The sequence below is a fragment of the Aspergillus steynii genome (assembly GCF_002849105.1).
Source record: "Aspergillus steynii IBT 23096 chromosome Unknown P170scaffold_3, whole genome shotgun sequence".
In the NCBI taxonomy this organism is placed as follows: domain Eukaryota; kingdom Fungi; phylum Ascomycota; class Eurotiomycetes; order Eurotiales; family Aspergillaceae; genus Aspergillus; species Aspergillus steynii.
In genome coordinates, this window is record NW_020194400.1 from 741587 (window position 1) to 756412 (window position 14826).

Sequence of the window (14826 nt, forward strand, 5' to 3'; positions counted from 1 at the left end):
AAGAATCCAGTCGCCCTTACTGATGGCGGCACCTTCTCTTGGAAACCGACCTCATGGTTTTCCCGTAATAGCAATCGGCCTTGGGCTTCTTTATCGGAGACTCCCGAGGCATGAGCGACGATGGCGGTCTGAATGGTCGTTGGTGGACTATCTGTTTGGATATTTGGTGGGCTACGAGGCTGTACGGAGGAGAGGGTTAGAATCCCACTTGAATTCCGTTGGCTAGACAAACTTACAACGAAAGCACGAACTAACTAGCTTATATAGGTACGCAGTCGGTAGGTGATCTTTATCAAAAAAAGACATGAGCTAAGCCCAGCTGGGCGGCAGTTAGGTAGTTAGCATATATGCTGCTTACCTACGTGTCTACGCTGTGTGTCTACGTGTCGTGTGGTGGATCTACATCTACATCTATGTACTCCCGTGCTGTTTAGACTATGCCTATGGAAAATAGTCAAGGTAGGTATGTATCTAGACAGGTTGATGGGGATTTAGGCTGCTTGATGGGTGAGTGCTGGTGATAGTGCTGGTGGATATGGTTAGCGAAATGGGAGGTCTGAATTGTGTATGAAGGTGCAGAATGATCTCGCTAGGTGATTTATTGGTCATGGCGATAATGGATAGATTGATGTACTTCTGTTCAGGGGTTCTGTATGATGGAGAGACAATGAGTGTAACGAGAAGAGAAAAAGAGAAGCCCGAAACGAAGGAGAGAAAAAAGGAGAAGAGCAGAGAGAAAGGGGGAAAATAGAGACAGAGAAAAAGGAAGGAAGAAGACAAAGACGACAAAGAAACGAGAAAGACGTTTCCTCAATCATTCCCTATCCAATTTGAAGGATGTATTTCCAACCAAGTTTCCGAATGCAGTAGCATTCAATGTAGCTTCCCCGCTGTCCTCACTAAAAGTGATATCCACATTGACTTCAAAAATTAAGACCGGGCATCCGTTGCATTGTCCTTGCGGACACTCATTGTAACCGACCTGACTGAAATCGCAAACCAGCGTAGCTTTTTCGAGCATTTCTGGATCGAATCAGCCATCTAAGTATAGATAGGTATGAAGGAAGCTAAAAGAAAGACCCTTAAACTTACGGCGCTCATCAACGTGGCTTGGCGCATGGTCCGAGTCACATCTCCAGACCGTCATGGATTTAATGAACGACTCTCCGGAGAAGTGTAACATTTGAACCGTTAAAGGTGGTCGGCGGCCTGTCATGTATCTGACGTTTTTCTCAAATATCACATGGCATGGGATTTGATCTGAAAAGTCGGTGTTCATCTGATCACGAGTTACGTAGGGACAGCAGAGATATTGACGGGCGGCGATTGCATAGTGGTACCAACTCGCGCGGGTTGGAGTCACATCACCCATGAGGCCGCGTAGAGCGGCCCCTCGCGCAACGATCATTTGCCTACACACCAGGTGTTAGCTTGACGCGAAGTTGAGGATGGACAGACAGACAGACAGAGAAAGTGCGAGTGTGTGTTGGGAGGGTGGGGGAGGCACGCACGGCTCATCAGGTATAATCAGGGGTTCGATGTCCATGCCCGGTGTCCTGGTCAGAAGGTCTTCAAGCCTACGCCGGACATACGGCGAGGCTCCTCCGCCGCCTGTTATCGCAACTTTCTATTCTTCAGGTTAGCGCATCTGTTTAATTGCGGAGCGTTGAGGTAGCTCGTCTGTGAAAGGACTGACCTTGACAATGCGATTTCCAAACTCCTTGTTGGCCGCATTGATTTGAAGTAGAATCATCTTGTAGATCTGATCAACAACGGGGTCAAATAACCCCTTTATGTGATGCGGTTGGGGGGTGATGGCGCGCCTTTGCGGATTGTAGAGGTCAAGATCCATTATCTGAGGATTCAGAGGCATATGGATAGGATCTACGGTTCGTTCCTCTCCTGTAAAACGGGACTTGATACCCTCCAACCAGGTCAACAAGGTTCTTCCCGCTGGTGAATAGATTGAAGGAAGCTGGTCGATCGCGATCGCGAGCTTCTCGGCCAATAGAAGATAAAATCGAGCATCTATTGCCGTGGATCCGCATCGAGCCCCTACGAAAAGATCAGCTCGATCCCAACACGGAACATACAAAGACGGCAGGTGGCTGTACATACCAACATCAGTAGCAAGTTTCTCAAACAGAACCACATTGTCAACTTCGGTGATTTGGCCGGCGGCGATATCCTACTTGGTGTTAAGGGACAATGGAAAAGCAGGTCAGGGAAATTCAGGTGCAACCCACCACCGTGCCCCCTCCGATATCACAAATCAACACCCCGTCCTTGTGCTGATCAGAATGATGTAGGTCAGAAAGAGGGGCCTCTAAAGCCAGCTGGAGAGTCAACCAACCTGAAGCGCCCCTTGAACTTGGCTGTAGATTGCCGTCGCAGCGGCCGCCGGCTCGCTTATGGTGTACCATTTCTGACCCGGACAATTTTCAAATCCTCCCCTCTGGATGGCTCGCTTCATTGAGCATTGCGCCTCCGTCGACCAGGATGCCGGGATTGTAAAAATAAATTCAATTGCTCGAGAGGCATGGAAATGTTCGAGATCGCGCAAGTGGTTGAGTATGTGGGTTCTCAGCTTTTTGAGGTACTCACCCACGATTTCTTCTGGCAGGCGTACCTCGGGAGACCGAAGAATACTGGCTTTACTCATTTGGTGTAGAATAGGATCATCGAATGTTTCGCGCCCGGTGCTGCTCTCTAAGAGCAACTTTGTCCATGCATAGGTCAATGAGCGACCATTGACCTGATACCCCCATGATACCGAGCGATTTTGAAAGGAAATGATGGATGGCACGCAGCTAGTCTGGACTGGAGTACCAGGCCATTGTTGGATGTCTTTCAGCGTCTCGGGATGGCGGGCGGACCAGATATAGGCGACCTCTACTCCGTATGAGCTTGACTGACTTGCTTCATCGAACAGCGCCGGGGAAGAATCCCTTGCTTACCAGTCGTGACGGTGCCAAAGTCGATGCCGACTTTTACAGCGTCTTGAGCCGACATAATCAGATGATGGATTGGAGATCAACGAACACTTTTCGGGTGGGATAATGTGATGGAATCAAAGGAGAGCGGACAGGCGGGATGAGAGGAAGAGGGGAAGTTGAAGAAAATTCTTCTGACGGCACGGTCAATCCGGGGGAGGGCGCCATTATTATTCTGTGAGGACACGCCAGCGAATCCTCTGAGAATGTCTCGGGAGCTGGCAGCGGCGGAAGTTGGTTGAGGTTCTCCAACGTTGAACAAACAAAGAAACAAACGGTTTCCCCTCCACCCCTCTCGTCCCTTCTTCCTTTCACTCCCCTTTCCTTCTCTCCGATCTGCACTTATTCTGACTTGCTGGTAGAATACTTTCTTCTTCTACTCCGACAACATGGTTCGAACCAGGGCGAAACGAAAGATGAAACAACAAGACCCCCCCCAGCGTGTGGGAAAGAACGACGAGGGCCACGACGATGGCCACCACCACGATGACTGCCCCAAAGATGACCATGATGATCACGGCGGCGACCCCGACGGCGACCCCGATGGCGACAACCACGGTGACGACAACGATCCGGGTCGAACCCGATCGTCCTCTCCGAAGAGAAGCCGCCGCCAGGATGATACGCCCCATGACTCGACAAGAACCCATTTGGTGGAGGCGTGGAAGTCTCATCGGCAGATGCACCATCGGTTCATGGAGTATTACACCGGGTGTGGAGAGGATAACTGTCGGACGGCTGATCCAGTCAAAGACATGCAAGACAACATGCAAAGACTTTACAGTGCGGTCAATGCATGGGCGCTTGAGTTTGCTCTTAGGCCCGAGGAATGTGCCGATCTCACGAGCGACCAGAAACGCGCAATAGTCGCCAGCTTGGAGGGCCAGTGCCTCCAGGAGGAATGGGATACATTGCACAAACTATGTCCCACTCAGATGTGTCACTCATTCCACGTCTTCTTCATAGAGGCGTTGGTTATTAGGGACATCTTCAGCGTGATAGTCGAGAATCCTTTCTGGTACTTTGACGGCAAGCTCAACCCGCAAGATGAAGGACTAGGCGACTTCGGTGCTCGGCTGCAATACCTATTCGAAAGATTCGCACAGAGTATGCCCCGCCCGCCGTTACGGAGAATGAAGTCAAGCTAACGAGTTACTATAGCCCATGAGATAAGAGCGAGTGCCTGGTTGACGGAGACCATGCGCCTTGCCAATGCAGTGCGTCCGCTCCAGGTCCACAATCCCGAGCTTGGCCAACACCACGAAGCGTGCCGCAACGATACTGCCAGTGGGTTTGCTAAGTCGATGCTCGAAAGTGAACCTTTAAAGTTTCTTCTCAAGAAGCTTAAGAGCCCCGAGCAGGAGGAAGGGCGGCTCATCGGGCTGGTGACTGCCTACCGAGAGGCCGCAAGATGTACGACGGAAAACCTTCAGCTGTGCCAGGGGATCCCGCGTATTCGGCGCTCTCTTGCACAGATTGGAGAGACATACTCGGAGACTTCCCCCTTCGCAGACGCTCACCCTTTGAACTGTCGACCAGAAAACGACTACGAAACAACATTGCTAAATGGACGGCGCATTTTACTCGTCATGCACCCATCCGTCGACATTCGAATGCCGAAGAAGTCCTACCCGGGATGCACGACCGTCGAAAAGGCACAGGTCGTTGTCGAGGACCCTGATGCCGAATCGGAAAATAACCCCCAACGCTCCTAGTAAGCTTCCTCTTTTCTTGTTCAAAGACATCTGACACTCGTTCGATCATATGTCCTAACTCACGCCTATTTAGTACCGAGGAGGCTTTATTTTTCTAGGCTTCCAGGCGCCATTTATTTCCTATCTGTCTCTTCTCGGATTGGTGTCGATTGTTCATCGATGCCTGATATGCTCATGTTTTCCATTTACACCCTGATTCTGCGAGATGGTGTTCTTCCATTTTCGAAGTATACTTGCATCCACCCGGTGCTTTTTGCTTATATTGCATCCATTCATTCGTTCGTCCACTAGATGTACACCTATTGTCTTATTTACATAGATTATTCTTACGTTCTGTCTGCAAGTTCTAACTAGACCGTTGATTCGAATTCTCACGTAGTAGCATCAATACTTACAACGACGCACGTAGCATAGGCAGGCGTGGAGGTGCAAACCACTATGCACTTCAGAAAAGACTTCTCTCGTCCTATACAACGACTCCATTCATTCTAATAGTTGACTGCTTCGGTGGCCATCACTGTAGCTTTACAGGCCCTTTCTTTCCATTTGTCGTGGCTACTCGTAGAGATCACAATGAAAGCCCTCGAGGTTCCTATCCGTACGGAGCGTTCTGTTGCTTGCTCAAATACCAGGTTCTAGTATGCCCGCCTCCACTTATCTCGAGTTCTGGAAACCTGCATCACGAGAAGCCTTCTCAATTCTCAGAGCATAATCGCCTTTACTCATTAGCTTGTTCCCGACATTTCTTTGATAGCATAAAACAAGCGCAACTTACTCGCAGCCCTCCACCTCATCCCTATATGTCGTAAAAGATCCGTCAACGGGCGTATCGACGGTTCGGGATCCACGCCTCCCGACAGTCTTGCGTCGCGGAGATAGACGATCGCGGCTTTGTAAATGCAGTGGATGATGAACACGGGCAGGGTTGCTGGTTCCGTCGGGGTGGCGACTGTGGCTTTGGCTTCGTGGCCGATCTCGTGAACCAGGGAGGCTAGAATGTTGATGGACGTTTGGGTGCAGTACTCGTTGGCGGGGAGGTTGATGTGGGAGCCGAATTCGAGGACTTCTAGCATTGCGCTTTCTTTGGATTAGTTATTGTTATTGTTTTTTTGAGTACATATCCGGGAGAAAGGGAGGGGTTTGGTTGACCTTCTGTATATGGCCAAGGAGCTAGATGAGAGAGGATCTAGAGTAGAGCTTTCTCCTTGGAACGTTGCTAGAGTTGAAGTTAGAGATCTGAGAATGTGCAGTGCCTCGATGCCGGTCTCTATGCCGTTGAGTGGCGGGAGCGATATGAGCTGATAGTTCTCGTGGATGTGGGTGAGAACCTGTCCCAAGAGGCCGGAAGCGTGGACTAGTTTCTCGAATAAATCATTCTGTACCCTTTTGGTATTCTATTACGATGTACAGGTCAGGAATCTGCATGGTTTACCTGAGATAATGGAGTCACTCACACCGCTGCCACTAGCCGCGTCTATACGTCGTCCACGAAGAGCACTGGGCTCATTCTCGCTCTCCAAGGAGGCATATCTACCCCGGGAGATTTTAGCCTCGATCCCGACTATCTTGATAAGAAGAAGAGGGCAATAACCAACCTATCCGCAATAACAATGCCCCGCCAGGTCCGTCGCGCCTCCTCCGCTTTCCATGGCTCCGGAAACACAGTACGTAGATCCTCCAACGAAGCCGCACTGGCGCCCAAAGTGACCGCAGCCCGAACATTCGCGCCGGCAGAGACATACGCAGCCGGGTAGAAGGTATGTCCGATTTCGAACACAGTCAGAAGCAGCCTGGCCTGCAGCAACTGCAAAGAATTGGTGCCCATGGCCTCAAGCAGTGCGACGAAGCTCTTCACAAGAGTATACAGGGATCGCGTCTGATCAGACACCTCGCCGTCAACGGGCATCGCACACACAAGGAACATACAGAGGGTCAAGACACTAAAGTCCGACGGGGCGGGCTGGATGCGGAATTTAGAGAGCTGCGAATAGTATGCGGTCTCGGAGATGATTGGTAGCCAGACGTGCACGGATCGGAAGTATGTGGCGGCGGTCTCTTGTAGTTGAGCACCGTCGCCTATAATCGACGAGACTTGGGCTTCAAGGGTATGGCGAATATTGGACGGTGTCAAGTCATGTAAGTCGGGCACAGCCACGGGGTGAGAAGATACCGCGTCAGGTGCTGGATAGGAACAGGACTTGTTCAGCCTGGGTCAATTAGCAGGTAGGTCTGGTTTCTACCCAGGGAGAGCGTACCGTTTGCAAAGTGAGCAGACGGGCACGAGTTTGTCACATTTTCGCTTCTGTTTCCTGCAGCGGATGCAGGCTTGAGACATGACTGGATGATAATTAAACGGAGAACATGAGGTCTTCGAAGTAGTCGTTTGACTAAGGCTTGTGCTGACATCATCACTGCTGATTGGCTCGAAATTCCAATTAGAAAGCAGCTAAATTAGTATGAAACGATCTAGCTAATTGATAGAATTTCTTTCGATATTACTGGGGCGAAGGACGCCAGTCTGAATATTGTATAAATCGATCGGACGAAATAAATCACGCTGAAAGATGATTTTATTTCGAATAAATCCTGTTCGACAAAGGCTTCCGAATAATCATACATACTACCGAAACATCCTAAAACTGCGTCCCAACTCTACGAGACACAGCAAAGACGCTTGATTCCGAATAATCTTTCAGCGGATGGGTACTTGCCCAAGCCTGCAGAGACCGGATGTTCTATAGAAAAGTACATTAAGCTATTCTGATTGGATTCACGAGGGTCAAGTATGTGTCCATAAGTGCAACTTGGATTAGTGATCACCGATGAAAGCCTCAAGATCTAGAAGCAACGTCCTTGACATCCGGATCATCTTCGGGAGGAATTTCTGAGGATGCATTAATTAGGGTTGACTCCGGAATGGGAACGAGGAATGCGGGTGCGGAAGCGGAAGCGGAGGCTTAACCCTTTCGAGGCTAGTCCATTGACGGCCTGATCCGGTTTAGCGTCCGCATCTGCGTCCGCCCCGATGAGGCCATCAGAAGTACATCCTTCCGGAGTACTATATAATGCCCTGATTGAGATCTCAAGATGTCCATTCTTTCTGTAACTGACTACAGCCTCTATAATCAGCCGGTATTTCCAACCAGAACTTGAACGGAACCATGAGTGTGATCCGCAACGTCGCTATCGCAGGAGTATACCCAGCTCTCTTGTCTACGCCAATTAGGGCTACTGACATCCCCAGGCCTCTGGCGATCTAGGCAAGGTCATCCTGCGCGCCCTGACCGAGAGCAACCTCTTCGAAATTACCGTTCTCACTCGCCACGAATCCTCTGCCCAATTCGCAGCCTCTGTCCGCGTCATCCGCGTCGACTTCACCTCCGTCACGGATCTAACCGCAGCGCTCGCGAATCAAGATGCCGTCGTCTCCGTCCTAAACAGCGATGCCTTAGACACTCAACTCCCACTAATCGATGCCTCCCTCGCAGCCGGCGTGAAGCGATTCATCCCCTCCGAGTTCTCCGCCAATAACGGGAACCCCAAGACCGCCACCTTGCCCGCCTACAAGGTCAAGATCGCCGTGCACGAAATCATCCAGCGGCATGCTCGCGAGAACCCTCAATTCACATATACGGTGATTCGAAACGGGCCGTTCCTGGACTGGTCTCTTGCCCTGGGTTTCTTCCTTACCTTGAAGCCAGCACCGGGGGGTTCGGGGGCTATCACCACGCCGTTCTACGACGGCGGGGACCGTCCGTTTAGCACGTCGACGCTGGCTACTGTCGGGAAGGCAGTGGTGGGTGTTCTGCACCGGCTCGAGAAGACGACGAATCGAGTGGTTTTCGTCCATGATCTGGTCACGACTCAGCGGAAGATGCTTGCTATTGCGCGCAAGATCGCGCCGGAGCGGGAATGGAACACTGTGCATGTGAGCACGGCGGATATGGAGGCGAGAGCAAGGGAGAATTATGCGCAGGGCAAGGTGGATATACCAGCGTTGATGGGTTGTTTCTGTCGTTCGGTCTTCGCGGAGGGATATGGAGGGGAGTTTGAGGAGGTGGATAACCAGTTGCTTGGGATTCCGGGGAAGAATGATGAGGATTTGGAGGGGTTGATTCGAGATGCGTTGGAAAAGAGTGCCTAGGAAGATATGCAGTACTTGTTGGACAATGCCGGTTTGTATAGCTCTGCAGGTTGTGGTTTGTTCTCCTGCCATTGCTTTTGTTGCCTTCTACAAGGAGCCTAGCTATCATAGGATAGTTGGAACGTGGACAGCTACTTTTTTTTTCTATGGGAGTATATTACTAGTTTGCATTCAATGTACCTAAATCTATGTTAAGTAGATGAGAAGATGAACCAACGCCGCACATAATCAAAGAACCCCCTGTCCAACCAACACAAGCTTCTCATACTAAATATGATTCAATCAAACAGCGTCCTTATCCAGCTTCTGCGTCATATCCTGGCAAACCTCACTGTCGGAATTATGATCCGCCGCTTTCAGCATACTTCTCCACTCCAACGCCGCCGTACCAAGCATCGTCAAACACGACATGACCAGTCCAACCACGAACACCTGCCTCAACGCCCCATTATAAGCCTCCAGAACACTCCCTCTCAAACTCTCCGGCAACAAGTCAATCAAAGACGTAGCACCACCCGATGTGACAAGCCCCGGCTCAAATCCCGGCATATCAGAAAGCCGCCTAACCAACTCATTATCCAGCACGTTCTCCCCGACCGAGATGAAAATAGTCGCTCCGAGAAGCTGCCCGAAGAACATCAGCGACGACCCGATCGGGACATCCGCTGCCGGAAGAACAGTCTGTGCAGCGAGATTCGGCGCCTGGAAGGACAGACCCATGCCGAAGCCGTAGAGGATCTGGTATCCGATCCATTTGCCCTCGCTGGTGTCCACTTGTAGAGTTGTGAGGAGGCCGGCCCCGATGGTCATTATACATGATCCGGCGATTGCGAAGGGTGTGTAGTATCCTGTTTTTTGGGTCATGAGGCCCCCGACAATGGAGGCGAGGACCATTGATAGCATGAGTGGGAGGAGTCGGATGCCGGATTCCATGGCAGAGACGCCGGTGATGGACTGGAACCAGATTGGAAGGAAGTACGCTGGGACGGGTTAATCAGGTGTAGGGATTTGAGTGAACGTGGTCTTACTATAGATGTATGACGAGGCTCCGACACATACGGTGACCCAACAGCCAGCGACAATACTGCGCTGCTTGATGATCCGTAGGGGAATCGTTGCTGTCTTGGGAAGTAGTATCTGAACGGCTGCAAAGCCAATGGCCAGGACTCCCATCAAGGCCAACAGCGCAATCAGGCGGCCGTTGTTCCACTAAAGAGGTTAATACTCGATATAGCCAAATTATTCTCAACGATATCACTCACAACATACGCCTGGCCACCCCACTGAAGTGCCAACAGAAGACAAACCATACAAGATACCAGCGCTGTGGTACCAAGAGCATCCAGTTGTGACAACTTCTCCTTCCAAGGCAACTTGGTCGTATTCCGATCAGGCACCTTAAGACAGAAAGCGATTATGGCAATTGCCACGCCGCCGAACGGCAGGTTGGTATAAAAACACCATCTCCAGGTAACGTTTGAGGTAAATGCACCGCCAATCAGGGGTCCTACAATGGACGCAATGCCAAATATGGATCCAAAAAGGCCTTGAATCGCAGCTCGCTTTTCAAGAGGAACAGCATACACAATGCACATAATCTAGAGACAATATCAGCAATTGGACTAAACTAACTGAGCAGCTCTTGACTTACAGATCCAGAAAAGATCCCAGCTGCGCCAACTCCGGCGATTGCTCGTCCAGCAATAAAAGTTGCCGAGCTGGGGGCAGATCCGCAGACAGCAGACCCTACCTCAAATAGTAGGACGCATGCGAGTAGGACAATCTTGATAGGGTAGAAGGCATGTATTTTTCCAAGGAGCAGCTGGAATGAACATGATGCCAGTGTATAGGCGCTTCCATACCAGCCGACATCCGCCAGGGAATTGAATTCATTTGTTATTTGAGGGATGGCCTGTGACAGCTCAGTCAGCCCTTGGTCAATACCTAGAATCTTAGCGATATGGATGCTGACTATGAGATCATACCGTTGAGATGATTGTTCTGTCTAACGCTACTAGAAAAATGCTCATCAGGACAATGGTTATTAGCAGGATCGTCTTCACTAGTGACTGCTCCTGATGGGCTTTTTTTGGTTCGTTGATATCGTCGGAAGCCATGATGAATGAACTGACCGAACCCCCTTGACATTGAAATCGATACCGATCCAATGTCGAGAGGTTTCTTTCTTTAAATACCCAGAGTGAGGCACTTCTCTCCAATGCGATATAGATCCGCCAGCCAATCATCGGGGCAGCTCGGGAGTTAGTAAAGCCCGGTCGGGAGGTAGAAAAACCCGAACCTCTTCGTATTCCTTCAAGACCGACTCTTTCCTGCTCCTTTCTTTGAATTCCCCGACTTATCGCGCCTTATACTACCGAGTTAAATTTCGTCTATCACCCGATTGCTTCGGCCATGTCAACAGGGTTGCCCACGCCAGAGCAAAGTACTCCGACCACGTCTCGGTCACACCACCCCCGAGCTCTCGCCTGCGTGCTTTGCCAACAGCGAAAAGTGAAGTGTGACCGCAGGTCTCCTTGTACAAATTGCACTAAATATCGCACCCAATGCGTGCCGGCCACGCAGGTCCGTCGGCGACGACGCTTTCCGGAGCGAGCCCTTTTGGATCGTATCCGGAAGTATGAGTCCTTGCTCCGCCAGAACAATGTCAGATTCGACCCGCTTCACAAGGATACTGTCGCTGGAAGTAATCATGATTCAGATTATGAGCCACAAGAAGCCAGTGGGGCAGATTCGCTCTCTTCTGCGAATCCTTCGGAGTCTAGGAGGCCACACGAGGTAAAGTACGTTGCCTATCAATCCCTTTCATCCTCTTTTGTTCTCAGTAAGAGCTAAATCTTTCTCTAGAAACATATGGTTATCTATGAATCAAGGGGTTAGCTGGGCTTGTACTTGTCATACTCAGATCCCTTCACTGACAGATATTGAAATAGTCCCGGGACAACAGCAATGAGTTGGCAATTAGAAAAGCATGGGACCAAGGATTTGACGACGATGACCATCTTCTATTTGGCACAAGGACGACAGCGGTTAACATCTCTGCTCTCCACCCGGAACCTGTTCATATTTTCCGGCTGTGGCAGATTTATCTCGATAATGTCAATCCTCTGCTCAAGGTCATACATACTCCTAGTCTTCAGGGACGCATTATCGACGCCGCCAGCAACGTCGCAAACACCGACCCTGTCTTCCAAGCGCTTATCTTTGGCATATACTGCACGGCTGTTCTGAGTCTCCCTGCAGATGACTGTCAGAGAGTTTTTGGTTCATCGAAACAAGACCTTTTGGCCAAGTTCCAATTCGGTTGTCAGCAGGCTTTGTCAAACTACGGGTTCCTACGGTCTAGTAATCGCGAGGCTTTAACAGCCCTATACCTATATCTAGTGAGTCGATTCACTAAGCAGTTTGGCTTACACTAACAGTTATCTAGGTCTCGAGCTTCTCTGTCAGGAATCCTCGGTCCCTCTCTTCCATGCTTGCCGTTGCAATCCGCATAGCTCAACGCATGGGAATTCATAACGAAGCAGCTCTAGCCAGATGCACCGTGTTCGAGGCCGAAATGCGCCGGCGACTGTGGTGGTCCCTCATGCTCTTTGACTCTCGCATTAACGAGCTAACAGAGCACAATGTCACCACGCTAGCTCCCGCCTGGGATTGCAAAATTCCCCTCAACGTGGGCGATTCAGACCTGCGGATAGGGATGAAAGACCCCCCAATAGCTCAGGGACCAGCCAGCGAAGCTCTCTACGTCGTTGTACGCAGCGAGCTTGGAGAATTTCTCCGTCACGCACCTTTCCATCTCGACTTTACCCACCCGGCTCTAAAGCCCATTGCAAAAGAACTACCAGGAGGAGGCGATATGGCTGCTCTGGAGAAAATAATTGAGGAAAAGTATCTCGTCGCCTGTGACCCCGAAAACCCACTTCATTTCATGACGATCTGGATGACGCGAGGACATCTCGCCAGGTCTTACCTCGTCGAGCACTACTCGCGATGTTCTAGCTCGTCCTCGCGCCCGGGAGACGCACAACGCGACGCTGCCATGTCTCATGCCCTGAGCATGCTTGAGTGCGACACCAAGATCATGACCTCCCCACTAACCCAAGGATTTCTTTGGTCCCTTCATTTCAATTTCCCGTTCTTCGCATACATATACATCATTCAGGACCTGAAAGAGCGACCGATCAGTAAACAAGCCGAGCGGGCCTGGGAGGTCATGAGCGATAACTACGAGGCGCGGTTCAGCGCCTTGGATTTAGTCGGTAATCCTCTTTTTCAGGCCTTTGGGAAGATTGTTCTCCCGGCCTGGGAGGCTTTCGAGGCATCTTTCAAGCGGTCTGGAGAACCATTACCTCCACCACGGATCGTGTCAGGTATCAGACAAAAGTTTACGGGGATGCCACGAGATACAGCAGCACCAGGAACGGCTATGACGAATGTGGACACGAATGACTCCTTCACGATGCCCATGGGCCCTAGTGATCACAACCTCTTATCTACCATGGGTAGCCAAGATTATCTCTCACCCATGAGCTTATTTCTGGGCATTCCCGGACAAAATACGTTACCTGGCGACACTATGGACCAGTTCAGTTGGGCCTCGATGGAGTGGGCTTTTGGCCAGCATGGTAGCTAGGACTTCACCTTACTCTACATCACCCGGATACATTTTCCCCGTCTCGCAGGGGCTGGCGCTTACTTGATGGCATCAATTAACCACGGGAACAAAATGAATCACGAATCCAAATGATCAGTCCGATGTCCCCCCAGCGCCCGAGAATATATGTCGTGATCGGTAATATTTCTCACTCGTGTGCCACAAATAATAAGCAGTTATCACTTCTAGGTCATGCAGCAATGGGCCTGCATTAACCAATGGAATACTATGGAGGAGAACAAGCCTGTAGACTCAAGACCGAAAGTGGCAAAAGGAACTGCCGTATCTGCGAGCCGGGTTGAGTATAAAGTTTTGCATCTACATATTTCTTGCGTTTATGATAACATAATGTATAACTACTCCGGAGTACGTAATATTGGCAAAAGGGGGTGCGGGCGGGCGTTGTTGAGAGATATATTTTCTGTGGGATAATAAACACACGCTCACTATATCTACGCTGCATGATTACTATTCAATGAAATCATAAACTTGGTGTCAAATCGAAAGTTTACCTCTCTTGAATATGTCTTACCCTTTACTTCTATTTGCCGAGTCTTCAAGTCCAAGAAGCCGTCTAATAAAAAGGCTACATGGTTTAGACCATTGAATAAACTATATCGTAGCATAAGGTTTATTTAGTCCATTTTGTGTAAAAGATTCTATTTAGATCCAACGCAATAATGCTTAATCTTCAATCTACAATTCTACTGTGTTCAGAGTATGGAAAAGCTCAAAAAGAAGAAATCCGAGTCATATCTCATCGAGGAAGAATTTTTGGACAGACCCGAGCAAGTCCGAACCAAGATGTTCTATTCTAGGCCTTTCTGAGTGGTCGTTGCCTTTCCCTTGTTGTCATAATTTTTTGACCTGGATATATGGGTTATTCCATGTTTCGTGGCTCTGTGGCTCTGGCGGCCGGCAACCGTGGGAACTTGGGATATCATATTCGGAAATATGGAGCGAAAGGCACCATCAGTTTATGAAACAGATCGGCAGTGAGTTGGCTTTGAGATGTGCTCGTGCCGTTCTCGGGGATATAGAGGCTGCAAGGAGCCTTCCGGGCGTTCTCGGGCCATTCCGTCGGATGCGAAGTTGAGGACCTTCAGGCTTCTTGAAGGGAAGGTGGAAGGTTCAGTCCGATGTTGAGCTGGGTAGGTACTTACGGAGTGGTGAAGGGCGCGAGTGTTTCAACAGCTCAGATCATTGTAGCTTGAGTCCCATAGGGTGTTTCTCCCTGGCTCGTACGCCCAGTTGGGCTGGAGCTTGATGCAGCTTCGCAAACCATCGTTGGTGACTCCT

The 14826-nt window shown here is 50.1% G+C and overlaps 6 protein-coding genes across 6 annotated transcripts; 3 read left to right on the top strand and 3 right to left on the bottom strand.

The window, feature by feature from the left end:
* Positions 1–658: 658 nt before the first annotated feature.
* On the bottom strand, positions 659–3232 carry P170DRAFT_508353 (Hsp70 family protein). The gene is made up of 8 exons (XM_024854563.1): positions 2958–3232; positions 2354–2892; positions 2247–2291; positions 2119–2188; positions 1697–2055; positions 1512–1627; positions 1093–1412; positions 659–1023 (listed from the first exon to the last, which is right to left on the bottom strand). Exons 1-8 carry the CDS (start codon positions 3010–3012, stop codon positions 815–817), a joined length of 1713 nt encoding a protein of 570 aa, XP_024705436.1. The 5' UTR covers positions 3013–3232; the 3' UTR covers positions 659–814.
* Positions 3173–5023, top strand: P170DRAFT_463405 (uncharacterized protein). Its single transcript, XM_024852166.1, has 3 exons — positions 3173–4100; positions 4155–4707; positions 4782–5023. Exons 1-3 carry the CDS (start codon positions 3383–3385, stop codon positions 4804–4806), a joined length of 1296 nt encoding a protein of 431 aa, XP_024705437.1. The 5' UTR covers positions 3173–3382; the 3' UTR covers positions 4807–5023.
* A 175-nt stretch (positions 5024–5198) lies between these two features.
* Positions 5199–7043, bottom strand: P170DRAFT_508355 (Zn(II)2Cys6 transcription factor; the record flags this gene model as incomplete). Its single annotated transcript, XM_024854564.1, has 6 exons — positions 5199–5424; positions 5484–5788; positions 5858–6102; positions 6163–6238; positions 6304–6915; positions 6964–7043. 6 exons carry the CDS (start codon positions 7041–7043, stop codon positions 5363–5365), a joined length of 1380 nt encoding a protein of 459 aa, XP_024705438.1. The 3' UTR covers positions 5199–5362.
* Positions 7044–7837: 794 nt separating this feature from the next.
* Positions 7838–8852, top strand: P170DRAFT_454743 (aromatic alcohol reductase; the record flags this gene model as incomplete). Its single annotated transcript, XM_024851472.1, has 2 exons — positions 7838–7902; positions 7953–8852. Exons 1-2 carry the CDS (start codon positions 7870–7872, stop codon positions 8850–8852), a joined length of 933 nt encoding a protein of 310 aa, XP_024705439.1. The 5' UTR covers positions 7838–7869.
* Positions 8853–9134: 282 nt separating this feature from the next.
* On the bottom strand, positions 9135–10969 carry P170DRAFT_404914 (putative MFS aflatoxin efflux pump; the record flags this gene model as incomplete). The annotated part of the gene is made up of 5 exons (XM_024846557.1): positions 9135–9832; positions 9881–10061; positions 10115–10450; positions 10504–10764; positions 10838–10969. The coding sequence occupies 5 exons, from the start codon at positions 10967–10969 to the stop codon at positions 9135–9137; spliced, it is 1608 nt and encodes a 535-aa protein (XP_024705440.1).
* Positions 10970–11224: 255 nt separating this feature from the next.
* On the top strand, positions 11225–13843 carry P170DRAFT_463409 (Zn(II)2Cys6 transcription factor). The gene is made up of 4 exons (XM_024852167.1): positions 11225–11653; positions 11718–11745; positions 11804–12253; positions 12301–13843. The coding sequence occupies exons 1-4, from the start codon at positions 11265–11267 to the stop codon at positions 13504–13506; spliced, it is 2073 nt and encodes a 690-aa protein (XP_024705441.1). The 5' UTR covers positions 11225–11264; the 3' UTR covers positions 13507–13843.
* Positions 13844–14826: the final 983 nt, after the last annotated feature.